This window comes from Phaseolus vulgaris, chromosome 1 (genome assembly GCF_051622355.1).
Source record: "Phaseolus vulgaris cultivar YP4 chromosome 1, ASM5162235v1, whole genome shotgun sequence".
In the NCBI taxonomy this organism is placed as follows: Eukaryota; Viridiplantae; Streptophyta; class Magnoliopsida; order Fabales; family Fabaceae; genus Phaseolus; species Phaseolus vulgaris.
In genome coordinates, this window is record NC_143498.1 from 39,736,400 (window position 1) to 39,754,936 (window position 18,537).

The following is an 18,537-nucleotide window of genomic DNA, read 5'->3' on the forward strand; positions in this document are numbered from 1 at the left end:
GATGAGGCCTGACATGGAAATTGTGGATAGTTGGGAGTGGAAGGATGGGGAGTGCTTAAGGTACTCGGTAAAATCTACATATGTTGTTTTAAGGAGGGGCCAAGAGGGGTCAAATAAGTTTTTGTTAGACAATTTTTGGAAGTGTAAAGCTTTACCCTCAACTCAAGTTACAGCTTGGAGGGTGTTAACGAATAAGATTGCAACCATGGCCAATTTGGAAAGGCATGGGATCGTGGTTGAAAGTTTGTGTGTTGTTTGAGTCGTGTCGTCATTTGTTCTTTGAGTGCATAATAACCTGGCTCATTTGGAGTCAGTGTTATGATTAGCTTGGAGTGGCGTCAGTGGACCACAATGACTCATGTTATCATTTTTTACAGTTTAAGTTGGGTAGAACATCTGATTTTGTTAATGATGTCTAGGGTGTGATATGGATCGTTGTAGTAAGTGAGATTTGGAAGCACAAGAACCATGTTATTTCTAAAGGTGGTGTGATTGATGTTTCAGAAATGTTTTCTCTTGTTCAGTTGAAGGTTTGGTCGTGAGTCACCTCCAAGAAATCCTCATTTTTTTCTCTTATTTTGATTGGTGTCTTGATCCTTTGGTTTGTATGAGGTTAGTTTTTTTACGGTTTTTTTTTCCAGTGTTGAGTTGTTTCTTTTTCGTTTTTTGGGTATTTACAGGAGTTGTGTTTTTTGTTCGTAGGAGGTGTTTGGTTTTGTTAGGAGGAGGCTAAGGATTTTTTTTTTATAAGGGTTGGATCACTCCTGAAGTGGTTCTTATTTATTTATTATTTCTTACTGATAAAAATAACCTAACATCGGTTAAACTAACACTGAATAAAACTTATATTAATTAATTATTGAATGTTAGTATTGGCCCTAACTCACATAAGAAAAGAAATTAAATATTTATTGAAAAAAATTAAGTTTAACATTGCAAAAAGCAAACACTTTAATTAAAAAATATAATTAATGTAATAGGCTATTGTCGGTCTGGTCGACGATTGAAAAAAAATGTTAACAAAAAAATTTACAGTGTAGAGTCGATTAAGCTGATACTAAGATAGAATAATAATAGAAATATATTATTCTGTCTAAGACCAACTCAGATCGAATTGTGAATTGAGATTTTCCTATAATATGCATATAAATATACACATGATTCTAAATTGCATAGAACTATACATATGATTCTAAATTGTAAACCAATTTATTTTGCAAACAAATTAAATTGCTATTAAAAAAATGAAATTTCATTTCTAAATTTTAAAAAATGTATTTATAAGAGTTTTATCCAACAATATATAGCCAAATTTCATATAAAGCTCCATATAATGTATCAATACAATTTAAAATCCAAAATCATAACTAATTGTTGTTGTATCAACTTGAATGTGTCCTCCAACTATGCAATCCTTTGATTTGTTAGATTAGCTCTTTTAGTGGTTGCATTAAATTTTTTAGTTTTTTTTAAAGGCAAAAAAGAAATTTCAATTGTTATATTAACTTTTTATTTACTGCATTAATTGTTTCAGTTGCTTCTAGTACTTGTTATCTAAGTCATTCATTCTTAACTAAGTAGCCTCACTTTGACTAATGGCAAAAACTAATAAAGAGGACCGAGTGAGAGATGACACTCCATGACGGAAGTTAGTAGTCAAATTCACAATGTCATAAACTCTACCTCCTACTAAAAAATAATTAAATAGAAACTAATTTTAAAGAAAAAAATAATTAGTTACTATATTGACTAAATTAGATATTATTTTTGTAAACTAAAAAATTATTAGTACCTAAAGTAGTTTCTATTATTTATAAATTAGTTTCTAAATTTGTATCTATTTAGTTACCAAGATTTTAGCTACCAACTTTAAAATCTAGAGTAATTAATTAACTAAAACCTTATTCTCTAACTAGATATCAATTTAGAAACTCATTTATATTTTTTTAATTAATAATAAAAACTACTTTAGATATTAATAACTTTTTAGTCTATAAAATAATATCTAATTTAGTCATAACTAATTATTTTTTCTCTAAAATTAGTTTTTATTTAATGATTTTCTCGTAGTGATTTGTACTCAACCACATTTCTCTTTGTTCAACACTCAATTTAGCAATCAAAATAGGGCGAGTTATTCATTAGGGTAAACATTTGTTATTTTCAAATTAGAGAAATAACAATTTTTAGAGTAAACATTTATAGATTATTCTTAAAGGATATAATGTGTTGGGAAAATCAAAACTAATTATCTCTTCTTGGTGTAGATACAAAATGGACACTTGCGAAAATAATAACCAAACAAAATAAAATAGAACAAAATACAAAAATAACACCAAGAATTTTTAATGTGGTAAAACCTTTTCAACTAGAACTACAACCCACGGGACCTAGTCCATAAAATGTCTCCATTATGAAAGTATGATTACAACATTTGTTTATCTCACTCTGCGAGGATAACACTTAATCTCACCCAATAAGGATGAAATACAAAATCTCTCTAGCATCTCACTAGGATTTCTAATCTCACACTATGATGAATATCTATTCTCTCATTTTTCTCTATGTTGTTCTTCTCCCTTGTTTGCATTTCTCTTCCTCACAAGTTCCCTTTATATAGAGAAGGAATTTGTGGGACTCTAATGATATCGGTTGGGTTGAAAATGGAGCAAGTAGTAACGTTGGCGAGATTATTACGATGTGGAGAAAAAGTTATTTTCAGTTGTTGAGGTCTTTTAATGGGAAATATTTTTATTTATTTTGGAAGGTTGGTGGTGGAGTGCAGGTTACAATATTAAATGTCTATTGTCCGGAGAAGCTGAGGGAAAGAAGTTAATTTGGGACGAGATCAGTGATGTGAGGGAGAATCATCAGAACACGGTATGGTGTCTAGTTGGGGACTTTAATGCTATTAGGAGGAAGGAGAAGAGAAATTTTTTTGCTTTAGTGTCAGACTATAGCAGCGAAATTAGGTCATAATTGTTAGATATCCCGATGATTGGCAGGAAATTTACTTGGTATAAAACAAATGGATCAGTGAAAAGCATAATCAATAGGGTCTTGGTTTCCAAGGATTGGTTGGAAATCTGGCCAAACAAAAAACAATTTGTTTCCAATAGATCGATGTCTAATCATTGTGCCCTAGTCCTCAAAGATGGGTGTTCTGATTGGGGACTGAAACCGTTTAGAAGCCTGGACATTTGGTAGAAGGACGACAAGTTCAACAAATTTGTGCAAGACAAGTGGACTAATTATGATGTGGTTGGAAGAGGGATGTTCATTGTTAAAGAAAAATTGAAAAGATTAAAGCAGGATTTAAAAGTTTGGAATCGAGATATCTTTGGGAACATCAATAGTCTTGGGGAGGATTTAAAAAAGAAGATTCAGGTTTTGGATGCTTGGGATGACGAAGATGTTCTTGATGAGGCAGTTAGGGAGGAGAGAAGGTTTTTGTAGGCAGAACAAAACAAAAATATGTTCAAGTAAGAAGCAGTGTATTTTCAGAAAGCTCGCCACAAGTGGCTTCAACAAGGTCATTTAAATACTAAATATTTCCATTCGGCTGTGGAGTGGAGAATGGTAAGGAATAACTTTAATGGTATGTACATTAACAACTGCTGGTGTGATGACAAGGATGTGGTTAAGGAAAAAGTCAGAATTTTTTTCAAGATTAGATTTGAAGGAGTTAGAGGGCCTCAGGTTAGGTTGGACAATGTTTTCTTTAACTCTATCATAGAATTAGATAATGAGATTCTAGTTGGTCTATTTACAGAAGAGGAAGTTAAGAATGCAGTTTGGAGCTGCGATAACTCAAAGAGCCCTGGTCCGGATGGTTTTAGTTTCTGTTTTATTAAACATAGTTGGGATTTGATTAAGAATGATATTTTTCTGGAAGTAAAGGATTTTGTTGACTCTAGTTATTAGCCTAGGCGGACAAATGCTTCCTTCATTTGTTTGGTTCCCAAGTTCGATAGCCCTCAGCTGCTAGGTGATTTCAGACCAATTTCTCTTGTCGGTTGTTAGTACAAGATTATATCAAAGCTACTTCCTCTCAGGCTGAAAAAGGTGTTACGTTATGTCATTAATAATAGACAATCGATCTTTCTCAAAGAAAAGGGTGTAATGGATAGTGTTCTCGTTGTTAGGGAGGTGCTTGAGGAGGCTAAGAGGACGAAGAAGAGTTGTATTTTCTTCAAGGTTGATTATGAGAAGACCTGTGAGTCTGTGAAGTGGGATTTTATCTATTACATGTTAGGAAGACTTGGATTCTACGATAAATGGATCCTTTGGATTAAATCTTATCTTGAATCTGCTTTGGTATCTGTCTTTGTTAACGAGAGTCCGACAAAGGAATTTTCACTGTTGAAGGGTCTGAGACAAGGTGATCCTTTCTTGTTTCTTATAGTGGTTAAAGGTCTGGTAGGAGTTTCTAGGAATTCTGCCGAGCTTGGAATGGTAGATAGTCTGGAGATCGAGAGTAAGAAGGTTAGGGTAAATATGCTTCAATATGCAGACGATATTTTGTTTTTTTTTTTGCCATGCGAATTCTAAAAGTCTGTTTAACATTAAGGCAATGTTAAATTGTTTTGAACTGGCTTTGGGTTTGAAGGTGAATTTCCTAAAAAGCAGTATTGGTGGGGTGGGAGTTGATGCGTTCTATATTTAGGGTTTTGCGGCTATTCTTAATTACGATGTAATGAAAGTCCCTTTCAAGTACCTGGGGTAGCCTATTGGGGGGTGTCATAAGAGGGAAGCGTTATGGGATGGAGTGGTGGCTAGAATCAAATCGAGATTGGGAAGATGGAAAGGTAGGAATTTGTCTGTGGATGATAGGATTTGTCTCATTAAGTCATTTATTTAGGCTATTCTGTTGTTTTACATGTCAATGTTTATGTTGTCGGCTATTATGATAAAAAAGATCGTGAGTATTCAAAGAAACTTTCTTTGGGGGTGGGATTCTGAAGGAAGGAACATCGTTTGGGTTTCTTGGGAAAAGGTTTGTGAGTCTCGAGAAAATGGTGAGCTAGGAGTAGTTAATATCAAGAATTTCAACTTGGCTTTGCTGGGTAAATAAGTGTGGCGGTTGGGGTCTAATGAGGGAGGTTTGTGGAAAGAGGTTCTAGAGTCCAAATATGGAGGCTCGAGAAATCTGAAGAAGGATAGGTGTATTTACAATGCTTCCCTTTAGTGGAAAGATTTGAAGTTGATTTGGAAATTGGAGAAATAGGGTAGTAATTTTGAAGACTGCTTAAAGTAGGAAGTTGGTAATGGGAAGTCTATCAAGTTCTAGGAGGACCAGTGGGTAGGCACTAAATCTTTGAAGAATAAGTTTCCAAGGCTTTTTTCTCTTACCGTTGAGAAAGATACGTTGTTGAATCGTAGTGGGATTTGGACAAACAGTGTTTGGGAGTGGAGAAGAAGCATTTTTTTTATTGGGAGAAGGTCCATGTTAAACAACTTCTCGAGGTAGTGCATGTCTCGTGCCCTGTTCTGAAAAAAGTTGATAGGTGGGTTTGGAAAGTAGATAAGCTTCAAAAAATTTCAGTTAATTCGACTTACGGGATTCTAAGAGATGTGAATGAGGGGGACTAGACGAGGATGTCTAAATTGTTTTGGAGGATAGGCTTTGCTTTAGCTCAGGTTACTGCTTGGAGGGTGCTGGAAAATAAGATCGCTACCAAGGCTAATTTGCACATACGCGAAATTGCAGTCGGAAGTGTTTGTTGTTGCTTTTATGGGTAAGAGAGGAGGAGCTAAATCATATGTTTTTTACTGCAGAGTAATTTGGCTGGTGTGGAATCTTTGTCATACGTGGTTGGGTATTTTGTCGGTTGCTCCTTTTCATGCTTACTCTCATTTTCTGCAGTTCAGGGTGAGTAATGCTCCAGAGTCAGTCAATTTAGGGATGATAAATAGTTGGATTGCGGTGATTAGTGCGATTTGGAGTCATAAGAATAAGATTATTTTTAAAGGTGGAGTTTTTGGATTCTTCTAAGATCTTTTCTTTGGTTCAATTGAAGGTTTGATTTTGGATCACTTATAAATCCCCTTCTGTTTGTTTTTCTTTTTCTGATTGGTGTCTTGATCTGTTGGTTTGTCTTTCTTTGCTTTAGTTTGTTGACAGTAGGAGTTTTTGGTAGGGTTAAATTTAAAGTAGTTGTCTGGAAATTTTATGTTGTTAGGATGTTCTTGTTTTCTTTGTATATGGTTTGGATCATACCTTAAGTGCTTCATATGTATATATTGTTTATTGCTGATAAAAAAAAGGAAGGCTTCTTCACAGAGAATGTTTATCAGATTTTCATGATACCTTGAAAAGACAATCTTCAACTTTCTAGGTTGAACTTCATAGTCTTCTAAGAAAGATAAAATTTCAAGAATTTGGAATATCCATCATTAAAAATATTGAATGGATAAATTAGCAAGATTCATTGGTCATGGTCTCCCCATCAATTAAGAAGAGATTTCCAATTTCCAATAATATGTAAGTTGTGAATCATATATGTTGTTTTTGTATAACTTTAAATAAAATAAGCTTTTCACTATTTATTTTTGTAAATTGAACCGGAAAAATACATTTTTTTTTATAAAAACTGTGATGTTAGATATTATTTAACAATATTAGTTAGTCTGTAATTTAACTAATATACCATATTTAGTATGAGTCATGCTATGATTAGTTTGTCATGTAAGCTAATTTTACAATATATTAGATGAATTATTGATGAGTTAGTGTAATTGTAAATGGATTTTTTTTAAAAGGATATAATTATTTGGCTATGGAAATCTTCAGAGTAAAATTACTGTTATGATATATGAGAAGTTAGAAATTGTAAATAGTTTAAATTGTTTTTCTTTTCTTTTCCTTTTTGGCAATTGCATCAACAGTGCAGAAGAGTGCAAAAGAGTGCAAGCCGCAGAACTTGGATATTTCTTTGACCAATTCGTGTAGGTGGACAAGTGGGAAAATATATTCGTGTCAGTTAATTATACAACAATATTATATCTATGCATGTGCATAGTACTAAGTATAGATACAGAATCGGAAATCCCTATTTGGATTTTTTTGGTGTTTTTGAAGGAAAAGATTTATAATAAAAACATGTCTAAGAAAATTAAGATAATAAAATATTATTTATTATACAACTAAAACTTGGCATTGTAAAGAAGTATTAAGAAATGTTAAATTAATAAGAAATGATTATCTAAATTTTGTTGTTAGTCTGAATCTTTTGTTAGACTCAATAGTTTGTTTTTGGGGGTTTTACCTCGTTTTATAGGTTTGTTTTTCTTGTTTTTTTTTATGAATTTTGGTCTAATATTTTATACTTGTTTGTTTTCTTTTTACTTTTTTTTTCTTTTTAGTAATATATTTTTTTTGTAAAGGGGATGATTATTAGATTCTGGAGTATCAGTTTAGATTCTGGAATATCAGTTTAGAGATACAAGTTATATAATGATATAGGTTTTATAATGATGTCTATAATAAAGTTTTATAAAAAGAATTATATTATAATTTTTAATCCTCTAAATTCTCCTTTTATAGTTTTTCTTCAATGTACAAGTACTATATGAATTTATAAGCAAATCCTTAATCTTTAAAACATTAGCATATCGGTGTATTAATTTCTTTTGATGTTTCATGAGGAAACAATACCTCTCTCTATATATAAAAGAAATTTAGTGACAAAAATTTAAAATGATTTAAAAAAATAAATTAAAACTTTACTTTTAATTCGGTTACCACTTTGACAATGATACTTATTCCCAAGAGAGTATAAAAAATAGAGTTTTTGAAACTATCCATGAAGCTCTCTCACTAGATTCATTTGAGCTCTCTCACTAGATTCATTTGAGTGCTCTAAAATAGTTTATGAAACTTTAACTAGATAACACACCCATAATGACTAAGTAAAAGAGAGTTAGAAGTTGGATTTATAAAGGAAAAAGAAAAAAAAAAGGATTATTCTTATTTCCTTAATATAACCTTTTGATACAAACTTAAACTTTTAATGAAATTACTTCATTTGCTATAAAAAAAAAGAGGATTTACTCATGTGTGTGACTCTTCAATGGGATAGTATATATTTTCTTGGTAATATTAGTGTTGCTACGGATTATCATCATCCTGGAACACGAATATGAAATAAAATATGAAACAAACTTAGAATTTAGGTTAAGGTTTTAGTTGAACTCACCGTGCAAGACAAGGAAAACAGCACTAAAGCCCTATAAAGACTATAATGGTCACATCTTTAGTCTATGTAACATGAAACCTAGCTAGCAACTTTTTCCATTTGTTTCTGCCTTTTCATCTTATTATGTTTGTCGCAACTTTGTTTAGCACCACATGCGCCATGTTTTTTTACAAAAATGGTAGCTTCATTTTCGTAGAAAAAATGATTCATTTTGGCCCATTTATGGATATCCTTCTCTAGCACTAACAGTGGTATATGTTCATTCGTTACATAATGACAAGAAAATAATCAACACAGAAATCCGTCAATATAGCGACATTTGGTCAAAATATATTTGTGGTCCAACAAGGATAAGAAAAAAAAGATTCGATATATGTGACCTTCAATAGTTTCATCAACATCTTAATTCAAGGAAAAATACAACCTTATATATGTTCATCTCGTTTGAATATGAGGAGCACTAATCTGAAGGCTGATTAGAACCTTTTTTCCATTTGCCTTTGCACCTGTCACGCCTTGCTATATAAGTTTGTCGCAAACTTTACTTAGCATCCATATGCAATGTTATTGTAACAAAAATGGTGCTTTTTCTTTCATGGAAAAAATTATTCCTTTTCTGCCATCATTTTGTGAATGCCCTTCACCACTAACCGTGGTACATATTCATCCATATTCATTGAATATTATTGACAAACTCAATATATATGAATATGTTCATCCCCTCAAAAAAATTGTGATATAATATTGAAGATGCTACATTGAGTTCATGATATTTTATGACATTTTATAATATATATATAAGTAGGTATAAATCTTATTTTTTAATATTTTTATAAAGTTTTATAAAGTTAAATTTGATTTAGTTTATTTTCTAATATGATATTAAGTTATATAAAGTATATCATAGAAAAAATTTGTTGGATTGATAAGTTACTATCCAATATATAATCTCACATACAAATTAATATATTTTTGATTTGTTGAACACATGTCATCACTCATAAATATATATTTTCACAATGCATGAGTTGATGGATCTTGAAGTGAGTAAAGTAATAATATAAATAAATTTAAAAAATCCATACTTGCCATGCTTGTTAATAATTTCATCAACCTTTAAATCATTAGAAAAAAGAAAAATGCATTATATTTATGGAATATAGAGGGACTGTAATGCAATGCGTGGATATGTTTTCTTCCATGTGTTGTTTTGGATGATAAAATAAATAGCTTATTCGTTGAGATGTTAAACAAAGAAATGAAAATAGAAGACAAGGAATGTAAGTAATATGATGAGAATATTATCGCACGCTGCCGGGTATAGACCCGACCGAATTCTTTTCCTGGTATGTAGAAAAGATGTATAGAAAGCATCATTAGAAGAGATAAATCTTTTCTTAATATTCGAGCTACGTATAGTGTTGGAATGACAGCTAGAAGTCTCCTTCAAAAGCATTTTTATAAGTTATAAATATGCAGCACGATAAGTGTAAATATGAAGCTTTGTATTGAATAATATAATGTTTTAAGGTAGGAGTTGAATGTACATATTCTTATTGAATAATGCAATGAGCTGAACTTGCTTGAACATGATGTCAATTTGGTCTTAATCTTAAGAGAGCAATTTAGTGAAATACATATTTTTTGAAAAAATTACCTTTTACATGCTGCACAGACTTCATTCATTATGTATAGTTTTTTTTATGAGTTTGTGTGCCGAAAGTAATCCATTAATATATTTTTTTTTCTTGTTTAAAGAAAGGTAAAAGTTGAATGTGATATATATTTATCTGGATTTTTTAACCGTAAAAAGTATATATTTTTATAATAGAGTATTTAGGATGTTCTAACCATTTAGGTAATATTTACATTAAGAGACTATTGGTATATCATTAAAAACATATTCTTATTCCGGTATTCTATACAACATAATTTCTCCAATGTTATTTTCTTTAATTTGTGTTTTACAACTGATATCAGAGTCATTTAACAGCCTATCTTAACGAGTGTTTGTTGGGCCTATTGTGCCACTCGCTATCGGGTCGTTATCATATCACCCATAATATGTTGTCCCACGCACGAGCTGTCACTCTCGGCGTGAGAGATGTGTGTTGGAGATCACACATCGACTAGAGATGAGAATATTTCAATATATATAAGTGGGGTGAGTTAGGCTTAAAGTCCACTTTGTAATAAGTTGTAGGAACTAATTGAAGAAAATAACAGGAGGCAAAAGGTTGTAGAAACTAATTAAACGTAATTGCACAAGATTGCAAAATTGCTGAACTAATCTTATTCATTTTGATTTACTTCAATAATATATATAATAAAATTACAATTACTAGGAGCTATAAAATAGGAATACTAATAGCCCTATAAACTGACCATTAATGCAATTCTGATTTGGAACAACCTTCATGCCCAACAGATCTCTTAACTTGATGAAAACATCGATCTTCAATGGCTTAGTGAAAATATCTGCAATCTGATCTTCTGATCTACAGTATTCCAATTTGATCATGTTCTTCCCAACTTGGTCTCGCAGGAAGTGATATCGAATATCAATGTGTTTACTTCTTTGATGAAAAACCGGATTCTTTGCAAGATTAATTGCAGAGACATTGTCAACATAAATCTTAATTGGAACATTTAGATTAAAACCAATTTGACTCATGATATTGTTTTTCTCAATCGCCATCAATTCTTCATTCATAGTCTCTTGCCATTTAGGATGTTGAATGACATCTGCAAGTCTCACAGGTTCTGATTCTGCAAGAAAAGCAAAGTGAAACAAATCTCCATTGTCATAAACTTCATCATCAAGATTTACTTCACAATCTTGAAGGTGTACAGGTTGTCGTTGCTGCCTTCTTGGTCGCTCCAACATAGTTGCAATTGGAGTTGCAACTTCAGGTTGAATTACAACTTCAGGTTGAACTGCAGGTGCTTCAAGAGTGACTACATCTTCCACATCATCGTTCAAAACGTAAATATATCGTTTTTTCAAATCCATTTCAGCTGCTGCATTCCGTTGTCATTCCTCATCTTCGGCAAATGTAACATCACGACTGATAATCACCTTCTTTGTCATTAGATTGTACAATTTGTATCCCCCATGCTTATATCCAATGAAAATGGTTTTCTCTGCCTTATCATCCAACTTCGATCTTGCTGCCTTAGGGACGTGAGCATAAGTAATTGACCCAAAAACCTTCAAGTGTTGCACATTGGGTTTGAATCCGCTCCATACCTCAATCGGAGTTGTGTTAGGAACACTCCGAGTGGGTGATCTGTTTATCAAATATACCGCACATGTTACGACCTCAGCCCGAAAATAATTTGGCATACCTTTTGCTTTAAGCATGCTCCTCGCCATGTCCCTGATTGTTCTATTCTTTCTCTCAGTAACTCCGTTGTGTTGAGGTGTGTAGGGACATGTTATGTTATGCAACCCAAGTTCTTCACAATGCCTCTTGGACTCATTAGACTTGTATCACCCCCTCCATCACTACGCACCATCTTAATTAGTCTGCCACTCTCTCTTTCAACAAATGCTTTAAATATTTTAAAGCAATGGAATACCTCATCCTTGCTTTTCAATAGATAAATCCAGGTTTTCCTTGAAAAATCATCAATAAAGGTTAAAAAATACTTATTACCTCATGATATGTTCATCGGGCCACAAACATTTGTATGAACAAGCTCCAAAGGAAATTTTGCACGCCAAGGCTCCATAACAAATGGTATCCTATGATTCTTTCCAAAAATGCAAGCCTCACACAATTGATCAGGGTGATGAATATGGGGTAAACCATTCACTAAATTTCGTTTGCAGAGATTTTCCAAACTCTGAAAATTTAAGTGCCCAAAGCGTAAATGCCATAACCACGATTCATTATTCACTATTGCATTCAAGCCCTTGAATCACCCATATGAATATCTACTAGAAACATGTGGTTTTTTGATAAAAAGGTTTTAAGAATCAAACTACCTTTTTATCAAAAATTGAGAATTGATTTTTAACTATGTGCATCACGTAACCCTTTTCGGCCAGCTGTCCCATACTCAACAAATTAATTTTCATATCAAGTACATAGAAAACATCATAAATGTACATGTGATCACCATTCTTCAATGTGATAAGAATTCGCCCTTTTCCAGTTACCGGAACGAACTTGCCATCACCGAATTTCACTTTTGTGCGAAATGAGTCATCCAAATCTGCAAACAACTCTTTCTTACCTCACATATGATTCGTGTAACCTGTATCCAAATACCAAGTCTGATTGTTTGGAGTTTCATTTGATGTGGCTGCCATTAGTACTGCATGATCCTCTTCATCTTGTTCATGATTACTATCTTCTTGAGCACAATTGGCAGCATGATTATCACCTTTTCATCTGCACTCATTTGCATAATGGTCGTGTTTATGACAATTATAACACTCCATATTTGATTTATTATAAATGCCTTCTCGTCCTCCGCGACCACGTTCTTCGCGCCAAGAGTTGTTTGAACTTGGAATGTGATTGGAACCAGTGTTGTTTTGCTCAGCGCCTCCATGATTTTGGCCACCACGGCCTTTGCTGGAATAACTACCACCACATCCCCATCCTTTGCCTCTTTAAATTGTTATATTATTCATATTTATTCATATCTCATTTTCTCTACTCCTTTGCTCCTTGCTCATTGTTTCCTCCATTGCTTGCTACACCTCAAGACTCACATTGCTCGCTCCATTGCTTCTAGAGCTTTTCCAAACTCGCAGTAGTTGCAGTGCCACATTCTTGGTTGCACCTATACTCCTCCCGAACCTAGAGAACCACCACCACCACCAACATCACCAGGTTAGTAAATTTTATTATTTTATTTTTATTATTATTTTTTTGCAGATATTATTTTTCATGAGTTTAATATATGTTAAATTATAAGTACAATTTATTTTAGTTATAATTGTTAAGTTGGAACTTGTATGTTAATATTGTTAGGTTAGAATTATTAATTAGTTAGATTATTTGTTATAATTGTAAAATTAGAATTATAAATTAGAATTGATTAATTTATATTGGATTTGATGTATCTTAATGAACTGTGTAATACGTGTTGGTGTTAGTATTGGGTCCGGGGATATTTGACCCCCGAAAAATATTGTTCTATTTTAGAAAGTTCATGTTTTAATCATTATACTATCCGTATTTTGTTATACTTAAGTTCACTGAGAGATTCTTAATTTCTCGTTTGAGGCTTAATCCATTCATTTATGTGGTACTTCTCGAATTGTAAAAATTTTCATACATCAAACTAAAGTTTATATAAAATTCATTAGATATTATATTGACCATAACTGTATTGAGTTGTTCGGTTAAACATAGTTGTTAATCTACATTTTATATATTTTACATAATTTTGGTTCATTGCATGTTGTGTTGATCTTCGGGTACATATTTGACTATGGACATTTGGTGTCGTCACTTTCATTTCGTGCCATCAGAAGACTAATGTGAAATGATGCTGAAATTTCGTAAAATATAAGGGATGACGATTAAAGATTATGTACTACTGAAATATAATAAAAGTGAATCTTCTCGAATGGAATATGGTGACACCTTTAAAAAATTAGTGAGATTTTACATAAGTCACCATATAATGTCAATGATGATTGCAATATGGATCGAATTTGGATTAATTCACCCTGCATATTTATAAAAACTTCTTATCGTTGGGAACAAATTTTGATAGCAATTAAAATTTCAAATATATTCCTAGCATTCAAATATGTTCAGCATTATCATTTAGGTCAGATGCTTAGAAGTACTTTTCAGTCAACTATAAGGATCAAAATCATGATAAAACAAGCGTTAAGAATAAAATGACAATACCAATCATCAATCAAGAACAAAATATTATGTTAAAATATCACCTCAATACATAAGAGTTTGAACATATTACTCTGAATCTCAAAGGGAAGAATTAGCCACTCATGTTGGTCATTACAAGCATAAAAAGCAAGAAAGGAAGATCCAAAATGTTTCTCCTTGACAGTTGCCTATGGGGTTTTCTATCTCTATCTATTATCCTAATGATGTCTAGGGTTATGCCTCGAGCCTTCTATTTAACCTATTCGGTCTTGGGTTAAGTGACATCTCACTTAAGCGAGTTATTACTTGCTTGAGCGAGTTTGACTAGAAAAAGCTCAACTTCACTGGAATGAACTCGCTTGGGCGAGTTCCGTTAGAGTGATCTTGCTTGGACGAGTTTTGAGCGAGTTTCCAATGTTCCAACTTCCCCTTTTCACCTTGTCCATTCTTCTTTATCCCTTTCATCTTTATTTCCCCTAGACTAAAATTAACATAAATTTGGGAATAAATCATTCTCATTCATCTTAAAACACTACAAAAAATTGTGTAAAGTGGCAGTTATTAATAACCGCCACAAGTTTCCGTATAATACAACATCTTAGTAACCACCACAATTATCTTTCAGAGTGTGTCATTTTGAATTGCTACAATTATCCTTCAAAATAAAAACCCTACGTTCCCCTTCCCTCCATACACCATTCCTTATTATTTCCAATTTTTAGAAAACTTGCTTTGACTCTTGGAAACTGAATACACTCTTAACTCTGCACACTTTTCATAAACACTCACATGAAACCTCTCTTCACTCCTTCTCTCTGCTAAAATTTTCGCCCTCTCTCTCACGAAACCTACCACTCTTCCCCCCTTTTTCTCTACAAAACACTCACGAAACCTTTCTTCACTCTCGCCTTCACTCTCACGTTAGGTTCTTTACTCTGGTCCTCACGAAACACAAACTATAAAGCGTTCACATGTTACACTCTTGCCTTCACACGTCTTCTCACTCTCGTGTGCATAAAACCTAGCCTTCACTGTCTGCCACTATTTGTCAGCGTTTATTCAGGTTCGAAATCTACTGTTGGATTGTTCCTAATTTTTCAAATCTATTGTCACCAGTGCAAAATTATAAAAACAACAACCATTTATTTAATATGTTTTTACAGTCAGACGCTGTCGTTCAAAATGCGGTGGCAATTTTGAAATTAACTTCATTTAAGAATGCGGCGACTATTTGTTATCGCCACATTCTTAAACAAAACGCTTTATTTTAAGAATGCGACTGGTAAAGTCACATTCTTAAACAAGGCACTTTATTTAAGAATGCGGCTTTACCTAATAGCCGCATTCTTAAAACAAATCGCTTTGTTTAAGAACGCGACTTTACCTAATAGCCGCATTCTTAAAACATTTTTTACCCTAACACAGAAGCGCGTCACTTACGCTTTAAACTTTCCTTTCTCTGGGACTTCGTTTCTCTTCTATTCTTCTGCTAGGTGTTTCCTCTCTTCTTGTAGCCACATTGCCTTCGTGCCATTGGTGAGTCGTTTCGAGCTCTCTACTTTTTCACCATTAGTTTTTGTATTTTTCTGTTTCTCTTATTTGTTTGTTTTCTGCCATTGCTAGAAGGTCACCACTGTTTCATTGACATTGTTTGGGATTTTACTGCGCCTTGCTCCTTCGTTGTTGCCACCTTGCTCCGTCACTGCTATCGCCGCCGTTGTCGGTCCCGCGCTGCTCTTTGTTGGGTTCAATAGTATCAAAGTTCAAGAGGGGGTGAATTGAGCTTTTAAAATTTTCACACAGATTCACTCTTTTTAGCAAACATAGGAAAAAATCAATTTATTATGCAATGAGCAGATTTATTTTTATGCTTACTTCATCAAGACAGTATTTCAAATATCTGATTTTAAGGTATTAAGCGATTTTAACAGAGAACACAAAAACACCTTGATAAGCAAAGAAAAAACATATAGTAGAATTCTGAGACAATTTATGAATGTCAAACCATACAACACCTTTGAATGATTCGTGCTAATTGATATACTTGGTTTTTGCAAAAACAATGTGCTTTAATTATATTTAAATTAGTTGTCTAGATTTCAACCAGTTATTCAGATTCATTTATCATAAACCAAGAACAGTATGAACAAACCCAGAAAGAATATATTCAATTTTAATTGAACAAATTTATTTTCTGTCAAATCAGCATACACAACAGTAATTGAGTGCAGAGATTAAGAGAGATTGAACACCACAAGATTATACTGATTCACTCATATGAGCTACATCCAGTCTCACCTCTCCCAAGGTGAAATCCACTAAAAATAGTACACACCAATTACAAAACCTAATGTTCTTAAGCCCTAGAACAACAAGACACACCTAGCTGAAAAACCCTATTTCAGCACACACAACTCTTCAAGAAGAGTCTTACAACAACAATTACAAAGAAAATAATGATGAAATGAATACACCTGGAAAAAGATTGCAGAAATCTGACTAGACCAGTAGAACAGATTGCAAAGAGCAGTGACAACACCTCCAACCAAGCTTAGAAAAAAACAAGAACGAGCACACCTTTTTCTTTTGAAAAACTCTTTCAAGAACACATCCTCATTGTCTGAAAACTCTCAATCTTTGATTTAAACTCGTTTTCTCAACACCCTTTTTAGTGAGTTATAACTCTCTTCATATAAGAAATGATTTATAACAGAATTTCAAAAAACAATTTAAAAAGTTGTTATAAAAAAAACAGATTGAAGTTATAATGAATAGATTTATTTTCAAAAAGGCAAATAGAGATTTTAAACAGTTGCAACACAATCATTTTGATAGCATAAAAGGCTGATCCAAGATACTTGATGCACAAAACAAAGTTATAAAAAAACTTTTCAAAAAACAGGCACCGGTTAAAAAAGAATCTTATTCATTTGAGAAAAAACAGATTCATTTTCTGTGCAGTAATGCATATTTTGGTAAAATATGAGAAAACCATTTTAGAAAACGTTGTGCTTGATCTTATCACCTTGATAAGGGTTAAGAGGTGGGTCACGATGCAAAAATCTCACTTTAAACACACTCTAACCTATATACAAGACTACCCAATTACAAATAAAAACTTCAAAGCAAAACACACATTGCTACATCAAACAGATTGACTTGAAGGAGCCACATCCATCTTCAATAATCTCCCCCTGTTTGATGGAGACAAATCCCCATGGCTTTGTTGTTTTGAAGAGAGATCAATACCTGTACTGCACCCAATACCAAAATACAAAAGCTGAAAGTGAACATATCATAAAACAGATTTAGGGCTAGAGTGTAGCTCTTTGTATCACAACAGCATATCAAGTTTGCATCACTAGCAATATGAGCTATTTTTCTCCCCCTTTGGATCATCAATCAACATTAATGCATAGAGAAATATAAAACCAAATAAAAGCTAAACATAACAGTCCAGAAGCTAAACAATACAAATTGTTCAACAACATAAGCATAAGATAAGCACTAAAAACATATCACTTATACTTGTAGTATAGTTCTGCCTACTGCTCCTGGATTCCTTCAATTTGATGGTCAAGATGCTGGAATCTGGCTTGTGTTGCCTCAAAATAGGTCTTTTGATAATTTCAAAGCACATCAAGACGATACAGAACCTGCCTTTCAAACATAGACATTGGTTCACCTCTGTATTCTGGAGCATGATAGGCAACAAAACCATTGTGGTTAGCTGCAGCAACATCTTCATTCATTGATTGTGGTGCTGGTGAATCTCCTCTGCATTCCATAGATGGAGATCTCTTTCTCTGACTTATAGAAGGTTGAGCAGGAGACTCCATTCTGTGAGATGATGTACTGTTATGTTGCTTGCACCGTATCATCTTCCATAGGCACTGTATTATCTCCCTCTTCATTGGTGAGATTTGATCCTCCATGTTCCTTCTTGTGAGTCCTGCTTTTATGAAATACCCAACTGTTTTCCACTTTTTGAAAACCCATCTTGATGAAAGTGGAATTGTCAATCTCACTCATAGCTTTGATAGTCTCATTCCTCTCATTAGTAGTATCAACACCAAAGTAATCAATTAATTTTGATACAAGAATAGCATAAGGAAATTTGTAATCAACTAACCTTTTTTTTCAACATGTGTTCCATTATGATGTATACACAGTTAACTTTTATCAGATTCATAATGCAGTACAGGAGGATTAAATCTTCCTCATGCAGAACAACATGGTTAGTGCCTCTGGGAATAAGTTGCCATGCAATAATATAGGCAATTAATCTTGGAGTTAGATTCAGATTACTTTCATGAAACCTGTTAACACTTTGAGTTGGATTCCTCACACAGCTCCTGTAGTATTGGATTTTATTAAACTTCTGAATTCCATTTGTGTTCCCTTTTCCAACCTTCAATCCAGAGTACTTGATTCCAGCCACTGAGTTCCACACATCATTGGAGATTTTAATCTTAATACCT

The 18,537-nt window shown here is 33.1% G+C and overlaps 1 protein-coding gene across 1 annotated transcript; it reads left to right on the forward strand.

Annotated features, from left to right (window-relative positions):
• The first annotated feature begins 4,122 nt into the window (after positions 1-4,122).
• Positions 4,123-4,666, forward strand: LOC150029619 (uncharacterized). Its single transcript, XM_090296638.1, has 2 exons — positions 4,123-4,491; positions 4,610-4,666. The coding sequence occupies exons 1-2, from the start codon at positions 4,123-4,125 to the stop codon at positions 4,664-4,666; spliced, it is 426 nt and encodes a 141-aa protein (XP_090152764.1).
• The last annotated feature ends 13,871 nt before the right edge of the window (positions 4,667-18,537 follow it).